Source organism: Taudactylus pleione, unplaced genomic scaffold (assembly GCF_031769625.1).
Source record: "Taudactylus pleione unplaced genomic scaffold, aTauple2 ptg000076l, whole genome shotgun sequence".
In the NCBI taxonomy this organism is placed as follows: domain Eukaryota; kingdom Metazoa; phylum Chordata; class Amphibia; order Anura; family Myobatrachidae; genus Taudactylus; species Taudactylus pleione.
In genome coordinates this window covers 769,163-792,863 of record NW_028284478.1, presented here as the reverse complement: position 1 = coordinate 792,863, position 23,701 = coordinate 769,163, and the positions used below count along the sequence as shown (strand labels likewise).

The 23,701-nt window shown below is 46.2% G+C and overlaps 1 protein-coding gene across 1 annotated transcript; it reads right to left on the bottom strand.

Moving 5' to 3' along the window:
- Positions 1–417: 417 nt before the first annotated feature.
- Positions 418–23,390, bottom strand: LOC148532450 (uncharacterized). Its single transcript, XM_088467824.1, has 6 exons — positions 23,274–23,390; positions 19,052–19,243; positions 18,247–18,325; positions 12,138–12,235; positions 11,723–11,978; positions 418–1,755 (listed from the first exon to the last, which is right to left on the bottom strand). Exons 1-6 carry the CDS (start codon positions 23,388–23,390, stop codon positions 521–523), a joined length of 1,977 nt encoding a protein of 658 aa, XP_088323950.1. The 3' UTR covers positions 418–520.
- Between the last annotated feature and the right edge of the window lie 311 nt (positions 23,391–23,701).

Sequence of the window (23,701 nt, the reverse complement as noted above, 5' to 3'; positions counted from 1 at the left end):
TACCCTTCCCCAGATATGTGCCTCAAGATAATCCTGTCTCGGAGGTCTACAGACAAATTCTTAGACTTCATGCTTGGTTTGTGCTCTGACATGCACTGTCAAGTGTGGGACCTTAAATAGACAGGTGTATGCCTTTCAAAATCATGTCCAATCAACTGAATTTACCACAAGTGGATTCCAATTAAGCTGTAGGAACATCTCAAGGATGATCAGTGGAAACAGGATGCACCTGAGCTAAATTTTGAGCTTCATGGCAAAGTACATGTATGTACATGTGATTTCTTAGTGTTTTTTTTTTATTACATTTGCAAAAATCTCAAAAAAACTTTTTACACGTTGTCTTTATGAGGTATTGTGTGTAGAATTTTGAGGACAAAAATGAATTTATTCCATTTTGGAATAAGGCTGTAACATAACAAAATGTGGAAAAAGTGAAGCGTTGTGAATACTTTCCGGATGCACTATATATATTAGAAGATTAACCGAAAGATTTTAAACGAATTATTGTGTATCATGTCCATCAGCTCACGTTTTTATGTATTATTTGATGTGTAACCAGATCTGATTTCTCTGTAAAACATTTCCCACACTCAGAGCATGAAATTGGTTTCTCTCCTTTGTGACTTTTCTGATGACTAACAAGATGTGATTTCTGTGTAAAACATTTCCCACATTCAGGACATGGAAATGGTTTCTCACCTGTGTGACTTCTCTGATGTGTAACAAGATTTGATTTTCGTGTAAAACATTTCCCACACTGAGAGCATGTAAATTGTTTCTTCCCTGTGTGAGTTATCTGATGTCTAACAAGATGTGATTTCTCTGTAAAACATTTCTTACACTCAGAGCACGGGAAAGGTTTCTCCCCTGTGTGATATCTTTGATGTCTAACAAGATCTGATTTAGCTGTAAAACATTTCTCACACTCAGAACATGGAAATGATTTATCCCCTGTGTGAGTTCTATGATGTCTAATAAGACTTGATTTTGTTTTAAAACATTTCAAACACTCAGAACATGGAAAAGGCTTTTCACCTGTGTGACTTCTCTGATGTTTAACAAGATGTGATTTCCATGCAAACCATTTCTCACACTCAGAACATGGAAATGGCTTCTCACCTGTGTGACTTCTCTGATGTTTAACAAGATGTGATTTCTGTGTAAACAATTTCCCACACTCAGAGCATGGAAATGGCTTAACACCAGTGTGACATCTTTGATGTTTAACAAGATCTGATTTAGCTGTAAAACATTTCTCACACTCAGAGCATGAAATTGGTTTCTCTCCTGTATGAGTTCTCTTATGTGTAATAAGATATGATTTGGCAGTAAAACATTTCCCACACTCAGAGCATGTAAATGGTTTCTCACCTGTGTGACATCTTTGATGTATAAGATTTGATTTGTCTGTAAAACATTTCCCACACTCAGAGCATAAAAATGGTTTCTCACCTGTGTGACTTCTCTGATGTATAACAAGATGTGATTTCCTTGTGAAGCATTTCCCACAATCAGAACAGAGAAACTTTTTATCACCTTTGAGAGCTGTACTGTGTGTAGCAATATCAGAGGTATCAGGGGAACATTCCTTATGATTACAGGGACCAGATGATATATCTGCACTGTGAGGTACTGGATGCAAATTTAGAGTAATGGGGATGTCTCCTGGAGAACCCTGTGTGACATTATCTTCTATTTTAAAATGTGGACACGAATTAAGATCTCCCTCCGAGGTATTCTTGATTGTGCGTCCATCTGTTGGAAATAACATAAATGGCATAGAAATAGAGTTATTTCCAGTTTATTTTAACTAGGAACAAATCTTCCTATTATTTAAGTTCTCAATGTTTAGTGGTTTTGTTTCTTTATCCAGAGTACAAGTAATTATGATACATTTACAAAAAATTACTTTTGTCTTAAAATATGAAGATAACCACAGTTGTGATAGCCCTCGTCAGTTGGCATTGTATATTTCATGGACTGTACGTTTGTGCAGCATACACTGTGGGTGAGGGGTATAGACAGCACATAAGGGGTGTATAGTAGTACTGTGCAGCATATACTGTGGGTGAGGGGTATAGACAGCACATAAGGGGGTGTATAGTAGTAATGTGCAGCATATACTGTGGGTGAGGGGTATAGACAGCACATAAGGGGGTGTATAGTAGTACTGTGCAGCATACACTGTGGGTGAGGGGTATAGACAGCACATAAGGGGGTGTATAGTAGTAATGTGCAGCATATACTGTGGGTGAGGGGTATAGACAGCACATAAGGGGATGTATAGTAGTAATGTGCAGCATATACTGTGGGTGAGGGGTATAGACAGCACATAATGGGATGTATAGTAGTAATGTGCAGCATATACTGTGGGTGAGGGGTATAGGCAGCACATAAGGGGGTGTATAGTAGTAATGTGCAGCATACACTGTGGGTGAGGGGTATAGACAGCACATAAGGGGGTGTATAGTAGTACTGTGCAGCATATACTGTTGGTGAGGGGTATATACAGCACATAAGGGGTGTATAGTAGTAATGTGCAGCATATACTGTAGGTGAGGGGTATAGACAGCACATAAGGGGATGTATAGTAGTAATGAGCAGCATATACTTTGGGTGAGGGGTATAGACAGCACATAAGGGGGTGTATAGTAGTAATGTGCAGCATACACTGTGGGTGAGGGGTATAGACAGCACATAAGGGGGTGTATAGTAGTACTGTGCAGCATATACTGTTGGTGAGGGGTATATACAGCACATAAGGGGGTGTATAGTAGTAATGTGCAGCATATACTGTGGGTGAGGGGTATAGACAGCACATAAGGGGGTGTATAGTAGTAATGTGCAGCATATACTGTGGGTGAGGAATATAGACAGCACATAAGGGGTGTATAGTAGTAATATGCAGCATATACTGTAGGTGAGGGGTATAGACAGCACATAATGGGATGTATAGTAGTAATGTGCAGCATATACTGTGGGTGAGGGGTATAGGCAGCACATAAGGGGGTGTATAGTAGTAATGTGCAGCATATACTGTGGGTGAGGGGTATAGACAGCACATAAGGGGTGTATAGTAGTACTGTGCAGCATATACTGTGGGTGAGGGGTATAGACAGCACATAAGGGGGTGTATAGTAGTAATGTGCAGCATATACTGTGGGTGAGGGGTATAGACAGCACATAAGGGGGTGTATAGTAGTACTGTGCAGCATACACTGTGGGTGAGGGGTATAGACAGCACATAAGGGGGTGTATAGTAGTAATGTGCAGCATATACTGTGGGTGAGGGGTATAGACAGCACATAAGGGGATGTATAGTAGTAATGTGCAGCATATACTGTGGGTGAGGGGTATAGACAGCACATAATGGGATGTATAGTAGTAATGTGCAGCATATACTGTAGGTGAGGGGTATAGGCAGCACATAAGGGGGTGTATAGTAGTAATGTGCAGCATATACTGTGGGTGAGGGGTATAGGCAGCACATAAGGGGGTGTATAGTAGTAATGTGCAGCATACACTGTGGGTGAGGGGTATAGACAGCACATAAGGGGGTGTATAGTAGTAATGTACAGCATATACTGTGGGTGAGGGGTATAGGCAGCACATAAGGGGGTGTATAGTAGTAATGTGCAGCATACACTGTGGGTGAGGGGTATAGACAGCACATAAGGGGGTGTATAGTAGTAATGTGCAGCATATACTGTGGGTGAGGGGTATAGACAGCACATAAGGGGGTGTATAGTAGTAATGTGCAGCATATACTGTTGGTGAGGGGTATATACAGCACATAAGGGGGTGTATAGTAGTAATATGCAGCATATACTGTAGGTGAGGGGTATAGACAGCACATAATGGGATGTATAGTAGTAATGTGCAGCATATACTGTGGGCGAGGGATATAGACAGCACATAAGGGGGTGTATAGTAGTAATGTGCAGCATATACTGTAGGTGAGGGGTATAGACAGCACATAAGGGGTGTATAGTAGTAATGTGCAGCACACACTGTGGGTGAGGGGTATAGACAGCACATAAGGGGGTGTATAGTAGTAATGTGCAGCATATACTGTTGGTGAGGGGTATATACAGCACATAAGGGGGTGTATAGTAGTAATATGCAGCATATACTGTAGGTGAGGGGTATAGACAGCACATAATGGGATGTATAGTAGTAATGTGCAGCATATACTGTGGGCGAGGGGTATAGGCAGCACATAAGGGGTGTATAGTAGTAATGTGCAGCTTATACTGTAGGTGAGGGGTATAGACAGCACATAAGGGGATGTATAGTAGTAATGAGCAGCATATACTTTGGGTGAGGGGTATAGACAGCACATAAGGGGGTGTATAGTAGTAATGTGCAGCATACACTGTGGGTGAGGGGTATAGACAGCACATAAGGGGGTGTATAGTAGTACTGTGCAGCATATACTGTTGGTGAGGGGTATAGATAACACATAAGGGGGTGTATAGTAGTAATGTGCAGCATATACTGTGGGTGAGGGGTATAGACAGCACATAAGGGGGTGTATAGTAGTACTGTGCAGCATATACTGTGGGTGAGGAATATAGACAGCACATAAGGGGTGTATAGTAGTAATATGCAGCATATACTGTAGGTGAGGGGTATAGACAGCACATAATGGGATGTATAGTAGTAATGTGCAGCATATACTGTGGGTGAGGGGTATAGGCAGCACATAAGGGGGTGTATAGTAGTAATGTGCAGCATACACTGTGGGTGAGGGGTATAGACAGCACATAAGGGGGTGTATAGTAGTAATGTGCAGCATATACTGTTGGTGAGGGGTATATACAGCACATAAGGGGGTGTATAGTAGTAATATGCAGCATATACTGTAGGTGAGGGGTATAGACAGCACATAAGGGGTGTATAGTAGTAATGTGCAGCATATACTGTGGGCGAGGGGTATAGGCAGCACATAAGGGGTGTATAGTAGAAATGTGCAGCATATACTGTAGGTGAGGGGTATAGACAGCACATAAGGGGATGTATAGTAGTAATGAGCAGCATATACTTTGGGTGAGGGGTATAGACAGCACATAAGGGGGTGTATAGTAGTAATGTGCAGCATACACTGTGGGTGAGGGGTATAGACAGCACATAAGGGGGTGTATAGTAGTACTGTGCAGCATATACTGTTGGTGAGGGGTATATACAGCACATAAGGGGGTGTATAGTAGTAATGTGCAGCATATACTGTGGGTGAGGGGTATAGACAGCACATAAGGGGGTGTATAGTAGTAATGTGCAGCATATACTGTTGGTGAGGGGTATATACAGCACATAAGGGGGTGTATAGTAGTAATATGCAGCATATACTGTAGGTGAGGGGTATATACAGCACATAATGGGATGTATAGTAGTAATGTGCAGCATATACTGTGGGCGAGGGGTATAGGCAGCACATAAGTGGGTGTATAGTAGTAATGTGCAGCATATATTGTAGGTAAGGGGTATAAACAGCACGTAAGGGGGTGTATGGTAGTACTGTCCAGCATATACTGTGGGTGAGGGATATAGACAGCACATAAGGGGGTGTATAGTAGTAATATGCAGCATATACTGTAGGTGAGGGGTATATACAGCACATAATGGGATGTATAGTAGTAATGTGCAGCATATACTGTTGGTGAGGGGTATATACAGCACATAAGGGGGTGTATAGTAGTAATATGCAGCATATACTGTAGGTGAGGGGTATAGACAGCACATAATGGGATGTATAGTAGTAATGTGCAGCATATACTGTGGGCGAGGGGTATAGGCAGCACATAAGGGGGTGTATAGTAGTACTGTCCAGCAAATAATGTGGGTGAAAGGTATAGACAGCACATAAGGGGTGTATAGTAGTAATGTGCAGCATATACTGTGGGTGAGGGGTATAGACAGCACATAAGGGGGTGTATAGTAGTAATGTGCAGCATATACTGTGGGTGAGGGGTATAGACAGCACATACAGGGTGTATAGTAGTAATGTGCAGCATATACAGTGGGTGAGGGGTATAGACAGCACATAAGGGGTGTATAGTAGTAATGTGCAGCATACACTGTGGGTGAGGGGTATAGACAGCACATAAGGGGTGTATAGTAGTACTGTGCAGCATATACTGTGGGTGAGGGGTATAGACAGCACATAATGGGATGTATAGTAGTAATGTGCAGCATATACTGTGGGTGAGGGGTATAGGCAGCACATAAGGGGGTGTATAGTAGTAATGTGCAGCATATACTGTGGGTGAGGAATATAGACAGCACATAATGGGATGTATAGTAGTAATGTGCAGCATATACTGTGGGTGAGGGGTATAGGCAGCACATAAGGGGGTGTATAGTAGTAATGTGCAGCATATACTGTGGGTGAGGGGTATAGACAGCACATAAGGGGTGTATAGTAGTACTGTGCAGCATATATTGTAGGTAAGGGGTATAAGCAGCACGTAAGGGGGCGTATGGTAGTAATGTGCAGCATATACAGTGGGTGAGGGGTATAGACAGCACATAAGGGGGTGTATAGTAGTAATGTGCAGCATATACTGTGGGTGAGGAATATAGACAGCACATAAGGGGTGTATAGTAGTAATATGCAGCATATACTGTAGGTGAGGGGTATAGACAGCACATAATGGGATGTATAGTAGTAATGTGCAGCATATACTGTGGGTGAGGGGTATAGGCAGCACATAAGGGGGTGTATAGTAGTAATGTGCAGCATATACTGTGGGTGAGGGGTATAGACAGCACATAAGGGGTGTATAGTAGTACTGTGCAGCATATACTGTGGGTGAGGGGTATAGACAGCACATAAGGGGGTGTATAGTAGTAATGTGCAGCATATACTGTGGGTGAGGGGTATAGACAGCACATAAGGGGGTGTATAGTAGTACTGTGCAGCATACACTGTGGGTGAGGGGTATAGACAGCACATAAGGGGGTGTATAGTAGTAATGTGCAGCATATACTGTGGGTGAGGGGTATAGACAGCACATAAGGGGATGTATAGTAGTAATGTGCAGCATATACTGTGGGTGAGGGGTATAGACAGCACATAATGGGATGTATAGTAGTAATGTGCAGCATATACTGTAGGTGAGGGGTATAGGCAGCACATAAGGGGGTGTATAGTAGTAATGTGCAGCATATACTGTGGGTGAGGGGTATAGGCAGCACATAAGGGGGTGTATAGTAGTAATGTGCAGCATACACTGTGGGTGAGGGGTATAGACAGCACATAAGGGGGTGTATAGTAGTAATGTGCAGCATATACTGTGGGTGAGGGGTATAGGCAGCACATAAGGGGGTGTATAGTAGTAATGTGCAGCATACACTGTGGGTGAGGGGTATAGGCAGCACATAAGGGGGTGTATAGTAGTAATGTACAGCATATACTGTGGGTGAGGGGTATAGGCAGCACATAAGGGGGTGTATAGTAGTAATGTGCAGCATACACTGTGGGTGAGGGGTATAGACAGCACATAAGGGGGTGTATAGTAGTAATGTGCAGCATATACTGTGGGTGAGGGGTATAGACAGCACATAAGGGGGTGTATAGTAGTAATGTGCAGCATATACTGTTGGTGAGGGGTATATACAGCACATAAGGGGGTGTATAGTAGTAATATGCAGCATATACTGTAGGTGAGGGGTATAGACAGCACATAATGGGATGTATAGTAGTAATGTGCAGCATATACTGTGGGCGAGGGATATAGACAGCACATAAGGGGGTGTATAGTAGTAATGTGCAGCACACACTGTGGGTGAGGGGTATAGACAGCACATAAGGGGGTGTATAGTAGTAATGTGCAGCATATACTGTTGGTGAGGGGTATATACAGCACATAAGGGGGTGTATAGTAGTAATATGCAGCATATACTGTAGGTGAGCGGTATAGACAGCACATAATGGGATGTATAGTAGTAATGTGCAGCATATACTGTGGGCGAGGGGTATAGGCAGCACATAAGGGGTGTATAGTAGTAATGTGCAGCTTATACTGTAGGTGAGGGGTATAGACAGCACATAAGGGGATGTATAGTAGTAATGAGCAGCATATACTTTGGGTGAGGGGTATAGACAGCACATAAGGGGGTGTATAGTAGTAATGTGCAGCATACACTGTGGGTGAGGGGTATAGACAGCACATAAGGGGGTGTATAGTAGTACTGTGCAGCATATACTGTTGGTGAGGGGTATAGATAACACATAAGGGGGTGTATAGTAGTAATGTGCAGCATATATTGTGGGTGAGGGGTATAGACAGCACATAAGGGGGTGTATAGTAGTAATGTGCAGCATATACTGTGGGTGAGGAATATAGACAGCACATAAGGGGTGTATAGTAGTAATATGCAGCATATACTGTAGGTGAGGGGTATAGACAGCACATAATGGGATGTATAGTAGTAATGTGCAGCATATACTGTGGGTGAGGGGTATAGGCAGCACATAAGGGGGTGTATAGTAGTAATGTGCAGCATACACTGTGGGTGAGGGGTATAGACAGCACATAAGGGGGTGTATAGTAGTAATGTGCAGCATATACTGTTGGTGAGGGGTATATACAGCACATAAGGGGGTGTATAGTAGTAATATGCAGCATATACTGTAGGTGAGGGGTATAGACAGCACATAATGGGATGTATAGTAGTAATGTGCAGCATATACTGTGGGCGAGGGGTATAGGCAGCACATAAGGGGTGTATAGTAGTAATGTGCAGCATATACTGTAGGTGAGGGGTATAGACAGCACATAAGGGGATGTATAGTAGTAATGAGCAGCATATACTTTGGGTGAGGGGTATAGACAGCACATAAGGGGGTGTATAGTAGTAATGTGCAGCATACACTGTGGGTGAGGGGTATAGACAGCACATAAGGGGGTGTATAGTAGTACTGTGCAGCATATACTGTTGGTGAGGGGTATATACAGCACATAAGGGGGTGTATAGTAGTAATGTGCAGCATATACTGTGGGTGAGGGGTATATACAGCACATAAGGGGGTGTATAGTAGTAATATGCAGCATATACTGTAGGTGAGGGGTATATACAGCACATAATGGGATGTATAGTAGTAATGTGCAGCATATACTGTGGGCGAGGGGTATAGGCAGCACATAAGTGGGTGTATAGTAGTAATGTGCAGCATATATTGTAGGTAAGGGGTATAAACAGCACGTAAGGGGGTGTATGGTAGTACTGTCCAGCATATACTGTGGGTGAGGGATATAGACAGCACATAAGGGGGTGTATAGTAGTAATATGCAGCATATACTGTAGGTGAGGGGTATATACAGCACATAATGGGATGTATAGTAGTAATGTGCAGCATATACTGTTGGTGAGGGGTATATACAGCACATAAGGGGGTGTATAGTAGTAATATGCAGCATATACTGTAGGTGAGGGGTATAGACAGCACATAATGGGATGTATAGTAGTAATGTGCAGCATATACTGTGGGCGAGGGGTATAGGCAGCACATAAGGGGGTGTATAGTAGTAATGTGCAGCATATATTGTAGGTAAGGGGTATAAGCAGCACGTAAGGGGGTGTATGGTAGTACTGTCCAGCAAATAATGTGGGTGAAAGGTATAGACAGCACATAAGGGGTGTATAGTAGTAATGTGCAGCATATACTGTGGGTGAGGGGTATAGACAGCACATAAGGGGGTGTATAGTAGTAATGTGCAGCATATACTGTGGGTGAGGGGTATAGACAGCACATACAGGGTGTATAGTAGTAATGTGCAGCATATACAGTGGGTGAGGGGTATAGACAGCACATAAGGGGTGTATAGTAGTAATGTGCAGCATACACTGTGGGTGAGGGGTATAGACAGCACATAAGGGGCGTATGGTAGTAATGTGCAGCATATACAGTGGGTGAGGGGTATAGACAGCACATAAGGGGGTGCATAGCAGTAATGTGCAGCATATACTGTGGGTGAGGGGTATAGGCAGCACATAAGGGGGTGTATAGTAGTACTGTTCAGCATACACTGTGGGTGAGGGGTATAGACAGCACATAAGGGGGTGTATAGTAGTAATGTACAGCATATACTGTGGGTGAAAGGTATAGACAGCACATAAGGGGTGTATAGTAGTAATGTGCAGCTTATACTGTGGGTGAGGGGTATAGACAGCACATAATGGGGTGTATAGTAGTAATGTGCAGCATATACTGTGGGTGAGGGGTATAGACAGCACATAAGGGGGTGTAGAGTAGTAATGTGTACAATTAGGCTGTCATGTTGTGTATATGTTACATTATCATTATCAGGTGACATATGAAAGGTATCTGAGTCCCATTGTTCTATCCTAGTAACTCTCAGAGACTAAGGCACTCACACCACAGGGGGTAACTAGTAATCAGGGGGAGTGTACATCACACCAAGCCCCCCTGCAGGGATACCCAATACCAGGACACACACTAATGAGTTACCTGCACAGGGGTGTACCCCTACATTGTGGGCCCTGAGCTGTATTACAAGGAAAGGACAGGAGGGGGTTGGGGCTCAGTACTGTGTACCGTCCTCTGGGGTGCGGAGTTTAGGCTCCTACAAGGAGATATTGGAGAGCGGAGCTTTGTCTCATTCCAGCAGGACAGTATTACAGGATGGTACAGTGGGAAGAAGTCCCGGCCTTGGCGGTTTTAGGCTGCTGGACTAGGGATCCCCTCATAATTCTGCAGAACATTGCACCTGATAGCTGTTTCACTGGATGGACATACAGGAGGTGATTGCAGTGACTGATATCCGTCAGCACTTGAGGTGTGGGCTGCTGCCCTGTCCAAGGTACACTGTGTGGGTAACATCTGATCAAAGGGACTGGTGATCAACATGGCGACTGCTTTAGGTACCACTTAGTGGGATGTACTGTATTGTATTACTACCATAACACACAATAAAGTGTTGACTTCTAAAATGTGTAAATGATAGATAACAGGAGTATATAGGGGCTGATGGCTCCTGATGTATGAGATACACCAGAGAGTGTGGGGAGGAGACTGGTCAGATCTCTGGGCTGGTAACACACAGTGACATGATGTGAGGGGGAGAGCAGGAGTATAATAGGGGCTGATGGCTCCTGATGTATGAGATACACCAGAGAGTGTGGGGAGGAGACTGGTCAGATCTCTGGGCTGGTAACACACAGTGACATGATGTGAGGGGGAGAGCAGGAATATAATAGGGGCTGATGGCTCCTGATGTATGAGATACACCAGAGAGTGTGGGGAGGAGACTGGTCAGATCTCTGGGCTGGTAACACACAGTGACATGATGTGAGGAGGAGAGCAGGAGTATAATAGGGGCTGATGGCTCCTGATGTATGAGATACACAAGAGAGTGTGGGGAGGAGACTGGTCATATCTCTGGGCTGGTAACAGTGACATGATGTGTGGAGGAGAGCAGGAGTATAATAGGGGCTGATGGTTCCTGATATATAAGATACACCAGAGAGTGTGGGGAGGAGACTGGTCAGATCTCTGGGCTGGTAACACACAGTGACATGATGTGAGGGGGGAGAGCAGGAGCATAAAAGGGGCTGATTGCTTTTGACTCCGCAACTGGGCAGATACATATTCCTTAATAGTTTGTACTGACAGAGGAGGGTGTAGGATAAGAAATTGTTGTAGTGATTGAGCAAGGAAAATATGTGACAGTTTTCTGTAATAAGTGTTTTTCCTCACCTGTGCTATTATCTGTAGGGATTTCCTCATCCTTACACTGCTGATCACCCCATATAAACGTCTCTTCTTCTCCCTCTATATTTTCTGCCTTTATATCAGTCACATACGTCTCTTCTACTCCCTCTATATCTTCTGCCTTCATATCAGTCACATACGTCTCTTCTTCTCCCTCTATAACTTCTGCCTTTATATCAGTCACAGATGTCTCTTCTTCTCCCTCTATATCTTCTACCTTTATATTAGCCAGACTTTCACCCTGTTACCCACAAAACAAGAAAACAGTTAAAAAATGTCAGATTTAATTAATTCACATTAAGTAAAAGAATTCTAGTTAATAATACACACAGTTTCTATACAGACCATATAGTGACAGTCACTTTGGTATATTGGCGAGAAGACCCTAAATCCCACCTACCTGATGCCCCTGTGGGGTCCTGTGATTCTGATCTGTACACTCCTGTGAATAAAGAGGACGGGGACATCTCTCTGGGGTATTTCTGTTACTGGATCCATCTGTAGGAGACACACAGTGACTGAGTACATTGTATATATGTGATTATCAGGTGATGTGTATATATAGGGGGCCCCCATACCTGCTCTCCCCTGTATAATATGAGATATGGTAAGAACTTACCCTTGTTATCTCTATTTCTACGAAGTCCATAGGGTTCCACAGGATACCTTGGGGTATAGGTGATGACGTCAGGCATCGGGCACCATAGAGTTAAGTTTTCAGTCCTCCCAGGATGCACTAGGGTCCCCCTCCTATACCCCACCCCCGAGCCAAGGCATCTCAGTTAGTTACCAAGCCATAGGCCGGAGGAGGAGAAGGAAGAGAGAGAACAAAGATCTGGATACACACAAGAATCACATTCTCACTAAAGGGAGACGGAAAAACCGGTGATCAGAGCAAAGCCCATCTGCAGCACAGGTGCGACAGGGCGGGAGTCCTGTGGAACCCTATGGACTTCGTAGAAATAGAGATAACAAGGGTAAGTTCTTACCATATCTCATATTTTCTACTTCAGAGTCCATAGGGTATCCACAGGATACCTTGGGGATGTCCCAAAGCAGTATCCTTTAAGGGTGGGGACGCTCCTGTGCTGAAAGGAGAATCCGCCGCCCGAAGGAAGCATCCTGAGAGGCGAAGGTGTCAAACCTGTAATACCTCACGAAGGTATGGACAGAGGACCACGTAGCAGCCTTGCAGATCTGGACTGCAGAGGCACCACGTCGAGCTGCCCACGAAGGACCCACAGACCTAGTGGAATGAGCCTTCACAGAAGGAGGAACCGGCAGGCCTACATGAAGATAAGCTTCAGAAATAGCCATACGGCTCCAGGCTGCCAAAGTTTGCTTTGAAGCAGGCCAACCCTTTTTACGGAAGCCATAGAGGACAAACAAGTCGTCCGACTTCCTAAACGAAGAAGTGCGGTCAACATAAGTCCTTAAGGCCCGCACAACATCCAAAGTGGCCTCACCCACTGAAAGGCCAGGTGAGTTAAAGGCCGGAACAACTATTTCCTCGTTAATATGAAACTGGGAAACAACTTTGGGAAGAAATTCAGGACGATTGCGCAGCACTGCCCTGTTCCCATGAAAAATCAAGAAAGGGGGTCTACAAGAGAGAGCCCCTAAATCAGAAACACGTCTGGCCGAAGCTATGGCCAGAAGGAAAACAGTCTTAGCTGTTAGCCATTTAAGATCCACTGAGCCCAGTGGTTCAAACGGCGGTCCTTGGAGAGCCCTCAGGACCACAATCAAGTCCCAAGGCGCCACAGGTGGAACAAAAGGCGGCTGAATACGCAGAACGCCCTGCATAAAGGTGCGTACATCTGGGATTGCAGCAATCCTACGGTGAAACCAGACAGACAGGGCAGAAACCTGCACCTTCAAAGAAGCAAGGCGAAGCCCATGGTCCAGTCCCGCCTGTAGGAAAGCGAGTACCCGAGACAGACGAAACTCCCGTTGTGCATAACCTCTCGGTCGACACCACTGGAAGAACGTATGCCACACGCGATGGTATATTCTCGCGGAAGACGGTTTCCGAGCTCTTAGCATGGTCCGCACTACAGAGCTGGAAAACCCCCTGGACCTAAACATGGCCGTCTCAACAGCCACGCCGTCAAAGACAGCAGAGTCAGGTCCGGGTGACGACAAGGACCCTGTGACAGAAGGTCCGGACGTAGCAGCAACCGCAGAGGACTGTCCACGGACAGACCCTGAAGATCTGAGAACCAGTGCCGTCTGGGCCATGCGGGAGCTATCAACAGAAGCGTCCCTCCTTCCTGTTTGAATTTCCGGATTACCCGTGGAAGAAGGGAAACCGGAGGAAAGAGATAAGCAAACCGGAACGTCCACCGGACGGACAGAGCATCCACCAGAGACGCCCCTTCGTCTCTTGTGCGAGACCCGTACACCGGCAACTTGTTGTTGTGCCGGGACGCCATGAGGTCGATCTCCGGAAGACCCCACCTGTCCACCAGCAGTTGAAAAACGTCCGGGTGCAGGGACCACTCCCCCGGATGAACGTCCTGGCGACTGAGAAAGTCGGCCTCCCAGTTTAGCACTCCCGGGATGAAGACCGCTGATATGGCCGGAAGATTGCGCTCCCCCCATACCAGGATAGACACCTCTACGAGAGCCGCCCGACTTCGGGTTCCTCCTTGCCGGTTTATGTAGGCCACGGTGGTAGCGTTGTCCGACTGGACCAGCACTGGGCGACCCTGGAGAACCCGATGTGCCTGCTGGAGAGCATTGAAAACCGCTCGGAGTTCCAAGATGTTTATTGGAAGATCCGCTTCCGCCGGAGTCCACCTGCCCTGGAACAACTGTGGACCCGAAACTGCTCCCCAGCCCCGAAGACTGGCGTCCGTTGTCAATAGGACCCAATTCGCCACCCAGAACGGACGACCCCTGTTGAGATGGGTCGTCTGCAACCACCAGGCAAGGGACAGGCGAACCTCCGGAGTGAGCACTATCGACTGGAATTTCAGAGACTGAGGCAGTCCATTCCATTTGGACAGGATCAGGTGCTGCAGAGGTCTTGAGTGAAACTGGGCATATTCCACCATGTCGAATACCAACACCATGGAGCCCAGTAACCTCATCGCCGAGTGCAGAGACACCCGGCGGCTCTGCAGACAAATGCGTACCCTCGACTGTAAGGCAGCGATCTTTTCCCCCGTCACAAAGATCCTTTGCTGTCCCGAGTCCAATAAGGCTCCAAGGTGCAGAATTCGCTGAGACGGGATCAGGGTGGACTTCTGCCAGTTTATCAACCAGCCGTGTCGTTGCAGTAGTGTAATGGTCAGGTCCAAGTGTCGGAGAAGGAGCTCCGGAGATCCTGCCACTAAGAGAAGGTCGTCCAAGTACGGCAACATGCGGACCCCCTGCAGCCGCAGGGAAGCTGCCATGACCGCCATCACCTTGGTGAAAACACGTGGTGCTGTCGCCAGGCCAAAAGGTAACGCCCGGAACTGGAAGTGGTCGCTGCGGATTGCAAACCTGAGGAACTGCTGATGGCGCAAAAGAATAGGGACATGCAGGTAAGCGTCCTGTATGTCCAATGACACCATGTAGTCCCCAGGTTCCAGCGCCAGAATGATGGACCGTAGGGTCTCCATCCAATACTTCGGTACCCGCAAAGATTTGTTGAGAGCTTTGGGGTTGAGAATCGGACAAAATGACCCATTGGGTTTCTGCACCAAAAAGAGATTGGAATAGAAACCCTGGCCCCTCTGGGATAATAGGCACTATAACTCCAGCCTGGAGCATAGCGTGCAAAACCTTCCGCAGCTCCATGGCTTTGTTCCGGTCTGATGGTAGACCCGTGGTGAAGAATCGAGCAGGGGGTCTGTGCCGGAAGGAGAGGGCATACCCGTGTGAGACCACCTCGAGAACCCAAGTGTCTGTCGTGGTGACCGACCAACACAGGGCGAACTGCAGCAGACGGCCTCCCACTTTGGGATCCCCCAAAGGGAGGCCCGGACCGTCAGGCCGCAGGCTTGTCATCTGGCTTAGGGGCCGGACGTCTGGTACTCCAGGCCTGCTTCCGGGGCTTGGACGATTTTTTGGGGCCAGCCTGACGGGGAAAAGACTGGCCTTACAGGGCCTACCCTGGGCCCTGTAAGGCCGAAAGGACGATGTACCTGAACCAGAAGGAACAGCAGCCGACTGGAGACATGCTGATTTAGCTGCCGCCAGCGTGGCTATAATCTTGTCCAGGTCCGGACCAAAGAGAACCTCTCCGTTAAAAGGCAATGCCTCCAAACCCTTTTTGGAATCAGCATCCGCCTTCCAGGATCGCAACCACAAAGTGCGACGAGCAGCCACCGCTGCCGAAGAAATTCGAGACGCCAGGGTACTAATATCTAAGACCGCTTCGTTGATATAAGTGGCCGAATCCCGGAGATTGCCTATCAACTCTGCCTGCTCAGCCGAACAGTCGGGATCGAAGGACGCCTCCAACTTATCAGCCCAGCGCTCCATAGCTCTGGCGACCCAGCAAATGGCCATAGCTGGCCGTGCTGCCCCCCCTGCAAGGGAATAGACGGACTTCAGGCAGATCTCTACCTTGCGGTCCGTAGCATCCTTAAGGGAGGACATGGATGGCATGGGTAACATGGCACTACGGACAAGGCGTGTCACATGAGAATCCACCTGTGGAGGTGATTCCCACTTAGCAAAATAATTGTCCGCAAACGGATACGCCACTGCTAAACGCATTTGAGGCTGATATCGTTTGCCTGGCTGTTTCCACGCTTCCTCTAGGTGGTCAACTAATTGTCCCGAAAGAGGAAACACTGTGGCATCTCCTTTAACCTCCTTGAAAAAGGCGTATTTGGACTTAGATACCGGAGGTTCCTCATCCTCAATAACTAAAGCAGTCCGGACTGCACGAATAAGGCCAGGTATATACACCATAGACTTAGCGTCCGACTCTTTAGGACGGGGAGGTTCCTGGTCAGAAAGATCCAGAATCTCCCCATCATCGGACGTCCCATCGTCATCCTCATAAGGAGCGGACTGAGACGCCACCGGCCGCTTATGGGGCCGCATCACAGACTCCCCCTGCAACACGTCTGACAACTGCTGTACAGAGCTTGTTAACGAATTAACCCACGCAGGCTCATGAGAGATCTGAGGAGGGGAAATAAGGAGACCGTGGGGTACCATTAATTGTCTCGGGAAACCCTGCATGGGTGACGACACCACTGACTGCTGGGACAATCCCATCTGAGTGAATGGAGGCTGCGGAGCTAACTGGCCCACGAGGGTTGTAAGCGCCTTGGCGAAACAAGCCCAGGGCGGCTCCTGTACCGGTGCTGTGACCGTAATAGGTCGCGCCAATAAATAACACGGACGGCATAGACCTTCCGCGCTACCCTCCCCCTCCGCTATAGGTGCCTTGCACGTAGCACACCGAAGCTGTACAGGGAAATCACTCTCAGACATAATGGTAAATATGTGACCCCTCTCAACAATACCTGTTCGTATAGTGAGAGACCACCCTGCAGCACCGCACCACAAGGGCTTTAGCAGAAAGACAGGGACAGTAATAAGGCTGACAGTAATAGAAGAAAAGTACAGGCAGCAGCGCTAGCACAGTCACATACAATGCAAAGAAAAATCAATTCCTGCACTATCAGCTCTTATTCTCAACTACCTAGACACAGAGTCTGGTAGGACAATAGCGCTGCATACACAGACCTGTACCAAATCGGAGGAGAGGTATGCGGGGGGACCCAGACCACGATGCCTCTGATTCCAGGCTTCCAGCAGCGTTCACCATGCGGTTGTGAAGATGGCCGCCGAGGAGCTTAGAGGAGGCTGGCCTGGGGGAGGAGCGCTGCCACAGGGCCAGTCGGCGTGTGCAGAGAGGGCTGTGTGCAGCGGAGGAGGCGCCGGCTGTGAGACAGGGAAGGCGCGCTCCCCTGGCATGCATTTAACCCCCGGGACGCCGCAGCGCTACCGCTCTGCTGCGGTCTGCTGTCCCAGGGGGTAGTGGAAGCGCAGGTTATATACCTGGCTCCACGCTGCAGCCAGTCCCCAGGGAGCCACCGCGGGACCCCGCTGCTTACCTTGGGGTCCCCCTTGATTCCGGCCATGGTGCTGAACATCTGGGGTCACCGCTAGCTGTGACCCCAGATGCTTACCAGCATCCCCGGATCGGTACCGGCGTTCTGGTACCGGCGGGGGTGTAGGGAAGACAGCATGGACGTCAGGACTGACTGTCCATGCTGTACTTCCAGATGTGCAGCCACAGCTGCTTGAAGAAAACTTCAGGGACTCTTCTTAGCCCCCACTCCAACAGGTGCACCCGACTCCGGCCGGGCACCAAACTAAACTGAGATGCCTTGGCTCTTGGGCGGGGTATAGGAGGGGGACCCTAGTGCATCCTGGGAGGACTGAAAACTTAACTCTATGGTGCCGGATGCCTGACGTCATCACCTATACCCCAAGGTATCCTTTGGATACCCTATGGACCCTGAAGTAGAAAATAAATGACGGTCTCCTCTTACCCAGTGATGCGAGAGGCCGGTGATTCTCCATCATTACATCCTTGTACAGACCCCTGTGTTCCTCTATATGCTCCCCCTCCTGCACGGAGACATAGACAGTGACATCCTGACAACTTATAGGAACCTGACACACACAATGGTACAGTCATCACCCAGACACATCCCCTGGTGTTACCGTATTCCCAGCAGTCACCGTATTCCCAGCAGTCACCTCTCCAGTCATCACCCAGACACATCCCCTGGTGTTACTGTATAATGTCCCATTCCCAGCAGTTACCTCTCCAGTAATCACCCAGACACATCCCCTGGTGTTACTGTATAATGTCCCATTCCCAGCAGTCACCTCTCCAGTCATCACCCAGACACATCCCCTGGTGTTACTGTATAATGTCCCATTCCCAGCAGTCACCTCCCCAGTCATCACCCAGACACATTCCCTGGTGTTACTGTATAATGTCCCATTCCCAGCAGTCACCTCTCCAGTCATCACCCAGACACTTCCTCTGGTGTTACTGTATAATGTCCCATTCCCAGCAGTCACCTCTCCAGTCATCACCCATACACATCCCCTGGTGTTACTGTATAATGTCCCATTTCCAGCAGTCACCTCCCCAGTCATCACCCAGACACATTCCCTGGTGTTACTGTATAATGTCCCATTCCCAGCAGTCACCTCTCCAGTCATCACCCAGACACTTCCCCTGGTGTTACTGTATAATGTCCCATTCCCAGCAGTCACCTCTCCAGTCATCACCCAGACACATCCCCTGGTGTTACTGTATAATGTCCCATTCCCAGCAGTCACCTCTCCAGTCAGCAGCTGAATGATCTTGTTGGTGAGTTCCAGGATCTTCTGGTCATTGTGTCTCTCATGTATCAGTGAGTGAGGTGGAGGCACCGTGATGGGGCTCTGGGTCCTGCTCAGTCCTCCTGACATATGGGGACGGCTGCTGGGAGTCTCACACTCACCGGATGTCTTCTTCACTACTGTGTAATCCTGTGTATTGGGAGAGATATCAATAAAAGGGTAAAATTATACTCATGTAGCAGTTTATTGTCATCAGTGCACAATATGCAAGAAAGGTCAGTCTTACAAATAAAACATTTACAGGGGTATTCAATATGGGAGCGAAAACATCGTTTTTGCGTTAATATCGGAGGTATGATGTCATTATCGCAGGTTTTACTTTTACACCGTATTTCAAAGACTTATCGCAGTTTTTAAAAGTCTTTGATAAAAAACGGCGATAACTTTTCACCATTGAATAGGTGTCGAAAAAAGTGCAGAATTGGGGTTTAGGGGTGCAGGCTTAAAAAAAATAGCCTGCACCCCTGGGAATGACATTTAAAAAAGAACTGTGTCAAAAAAAGTTTAAAATAAAAATAGGGACACCCCAAAAAATGAGTTTAAAAATTGGGGTGACAAAAAAAAAATGGGAAAAAATTGTTTAACAATAGGGAAATAGGTTCAGGGCTATTCTGTAAGGATGCGGCAGATGTATTCTAGAATAGATTATTAGCGGCAGATGTTTTCTAGAATAGGCTATTAGTGGCAGGTGTTTTCTAGAATAGGCTATTAGTGGCACGTGTATTCTAGAATAGATTATTAGCGGCAGGTGTATTCTAGAATAGATTATTAGCGGCAGGTGTTTTCTAGAATAGATTATTAGCGGCAGGTGAATTCTAGAATAGATTTATAGCGGCAGGTGTATTCTAGAATAGATTATTAGCGGCAGGTGTATTATAGAATAGATTATTAGCGGCAGGTGTATTCTAGAATAGATTATTAGCGGCAGGTGTATTCTAGAATAGATTATTAGCGGCAGGTGTATTCTAGAATAGATTATTAGCGGCAGGTGTATTCTAGAATAGATTATTAGCGGCAGGTGTTTTCTAGAATAGATTATTAGCGGCAGGTGTATTCTAGAATAGATTATTAGCGGCAGGTGCACAATTGCAGAATTTTTAAAAACTAACTTTAGGGACATCAAAATATGCTAGTACCCATTTTCATGTACCCCAAATTTGATGGGACCACTTAAAAAAACGAAAAAAAATAACCTAAGTGCTCTTCTGCATCACTTCTTCAATGCCGGGAAAAAAAAACCTGCTGCGGCTATTTAAATCCCCGACTTTCATTTAAAGGCTAAAACGGGGGTACCCATAGTGATCCCCCATGTTTTTACAACTTTAGGGGGATCTTACAATTATTTTAAGGAAAAATTCGTAACTTTACGCAAATCCAACTTCGGAGGCTCCCGCTTTCGTTAATTTTATATTGAATACGGGGATAGGCGGGAGCGCGCCTGATACTTTAATGCAGGGAAAAACTCCGATATGAAACGTTAACTTCGACAGTGAAGTTAACGTTTCATATTGAATACTCCTTTTATTCTGTAACTGTATACTATATATAGGAAAGTGGACAGAATATAGCACATCTCCTGCCATCTTGATTTCAGTGATAGAAAAGAAACAAAACAAGATGCCGTGAGCAATGTGATATATCTCAGCTCCTGTGAGTACTGAGGCACTGATACTATATCTCTCTGTATTATTACTATAGATGTGACATCACTGTGACACTCCAAGATCCCTTCAACTCCGCAGTCATGTCCCTGTCTTACAACTATAGATATAAATGATGTCACAGTGACACTCCCAGACTCTCTCACCTCCCCAGTCATGTCCCTGTATTATTACTATAGATATAAGCGATGTCACTGTGACACTCCCAGACTCTCTCACCTCCCCAGTCATGTCCCTGTATTATTACTATAGATATAAGTGATGTCACTGTGACACTCCCAGACTCTCTCACCTCCCCAGTCATGTACCTGTATTATTACTATAGATATAAGTGATGTCACTGACACTCCCAGATCCCATCTCCCCAGTAATGTCCCTGTATTATTACTATTGATATAAGTGATGTCACTGTGACACTCACAGATCCCCTCAACTCTCAAGTCATGTCCCTGTATTATTAATATAGATATGTGATGTCACTGACACTCCCAGATCCCCTCACCTCCCCAGTCATGTCCCTGTAGTATTAATATAGGTAAAAGTGATGTCACTGTAACACCCCCAGATCCCCTTACCTCCCCAGTCATGTCCCTGTATTATTAATATAGGTAAAAGTGATGTCACTGTGACACTCCCAGGTCCTCTTTCCTCCCCAGTCATGTCCCTGTATTATTACTATAGATATAAGTGATGTCACTGTGACACCCCCAGATCCTCTCACATCCCCAGTCATGTCCCTGTATTATTACTATAGATATAAGTGATGTCACTGTGACACACCCAGATCCCCTCACCTCCCCAGTCATGTCCCTGTATTATTACTATAGATATAAGTGATGTCACTGTGGCACTCCCAGATCCCCTCATCTCCCCAGTCATGTCCCTGTATTATTACTATAGATATAAGTGAGGTCACTGTGACATTCCTAGACCACCTCACCTCCCCAGTCAGCAGGTAGATGATCTCCAGTGTGAGATCTATTATTCTCTCAGTCATGTGACTCTTGTCCTTGTCCATCCTCAATGATTTATACAGGACTCTCACGGGAAGTTTAGTATGGACTCTCTGGTTCCTTACAGCTGAATTATATAGGAATATCAATATTATATACAATAAATATCAGAGTACAAGTCACATACTCAGGTAGGAAACACCATGTGACCAGTAAGCCCTCCTCCCCGAGCTATGGAGATCTGGTCAGTGTTTCTCAGATCCAGCTACATAAGGTACCTCAGACGCAGTCACACAATCCTTTGTTGCTGAAGAACAAACCACCACAAATGGCGGCTGGGGGCTAGAATTAGCCAGCTAACAATTCTCTGCATTTCAGATCCAGAAATATAAAACGGCAAGGCCCCAGGCGCCTTGTTCCTCCCAGACACCTCTTTTATTCAAATTGCTCAACTTTCATTTTGTTACAAAGGGATGAATTAAAGAGAATTATTATTATTGCCTTTTGTTATATCATTCCAGAAAATTTTAGATTTTCATGTCCACAATCACATTAAGAGGAGAATTCAATTAGACCCGATATGCTTCTTTTTCATGAAAAATGGCTTATGGTGCTAACAAATACTTTTTGCGCAATCCTATTAAATGCGCTTTTCACAGGTGCGAATTCTACATAACATTTTTTGCGAATTAGCTATCACCTCCTAAGCAGTTAAAAAGTTGTGGAAAATACCTATATAAAGGTAAAAATGTCAGGACTTAGTTAAGAAACAATGGAACACCCTCCTTAAGGACTTATTTGGCAATATGAATTTTTTAAATAGTGTAACTTGCCCAATAATGACATGTTACTTTTGGAGTGATAAATTGCAAAGTGGAGGAAAATGGCATAATTGATGTGTACTGTACAGTCCCTTCTCCCCTATAGAATAATACCACATACCAGTGTGTGCTGGGAGCTGTGTCATTCCCCCTCATATATCACTGTACAGTCCTCTCCCCCTATATAATAATAACACCACATATCAGTGTGTGCTGGGAGCTCTGTTATTCCCCCTCATATATCACTGTACAGTCCCCTCTCCCCTATATAATAATAATACCACATATCAGTGTGTGCTGGGAGCTGTGTTATCCCCCCTCATATATCACTGTACAGTCCTCTCCCCCTATATAATAATAATACCACATATCAGTGTGTGCTGGGAGCTGTGTTATTCCCCCTCATATATCACTGTACAGTCCCCTCTCCCCCTATATAATAATAATACCACATATCAGTGTGTGCTGGGAGCTGTGTTATTCCCCCTCATATATCACTGTACAGTCCCCTCTCCCCCTATATAATAATAATACCACATATCAGTGTGTGCTGGGAGCTGTGTTATTCCCCCTCATATATCACTGTACAGTCCCCTCTCCCCCTATATAATAATAATACCACATATCAGTGTGTGCTGGGAGCTGTGTTATTCCCCCTCATATATCACTGTACAGTCCCCTCTCCCCTATATAATAATAATATAATATATACAGGACACGTTACCTGGCTCCGGTTGTCAGGAATGTCTATGACAAAATGGCAGCTAGATCCCCTGTGGCCCCGCCCCCTCTGCTCTGTGACTAGTAGACTATAAGAATATGGCCGCCGGTCACCGTACATGAGGACATCATTACACTATACTTTTGTTACTCTAGTGATGAAGCTGTGAGCGGCAGGTGCAGGTGGCTTCTTAGTTACAGGACGTTCTTCCTACTGTGTGCCGCCTGATTGGCTACTTGCTTCTGCCAATCACCGCACTGAGGGGATTGAGCGGAGGGCGGGGCAGTTAGTTGCCATAGCTAGAAATATATCAGAGGAGCAACGTCCGGGGGACAGTCCCACTAGGGAAGAGTAGAGTAGGAAGAGGCATATAGCGGCCATTGTTGTGTCTGGCAGCAGGTAATGGTATTAACTATTATTATACCGGTAGA

Coding starts and splice junctions, on each gene's coding strand:
- LOC148532450 (XM_088467824.1), bottom strand. CDS start 23,390: ATGTACGGTGACCGGCGGCCATATTCTTATAGTCTACTAGTCACAGAG. Junction 18,326..19,051: donor TTCAGCTGCTGACTGGAGAG/GTGACTGCTGGG, acceptor GTCTCCGTGCAG/GAGGGGGAGCATATAGAGGA. Junction 11,979..12,137: donor GGACCCCACAGGGGCATCAG/GTAGGTGGGATT, acceptor TGTGGGTAACAG/GGTGAAAGTCTGGCTAATAT.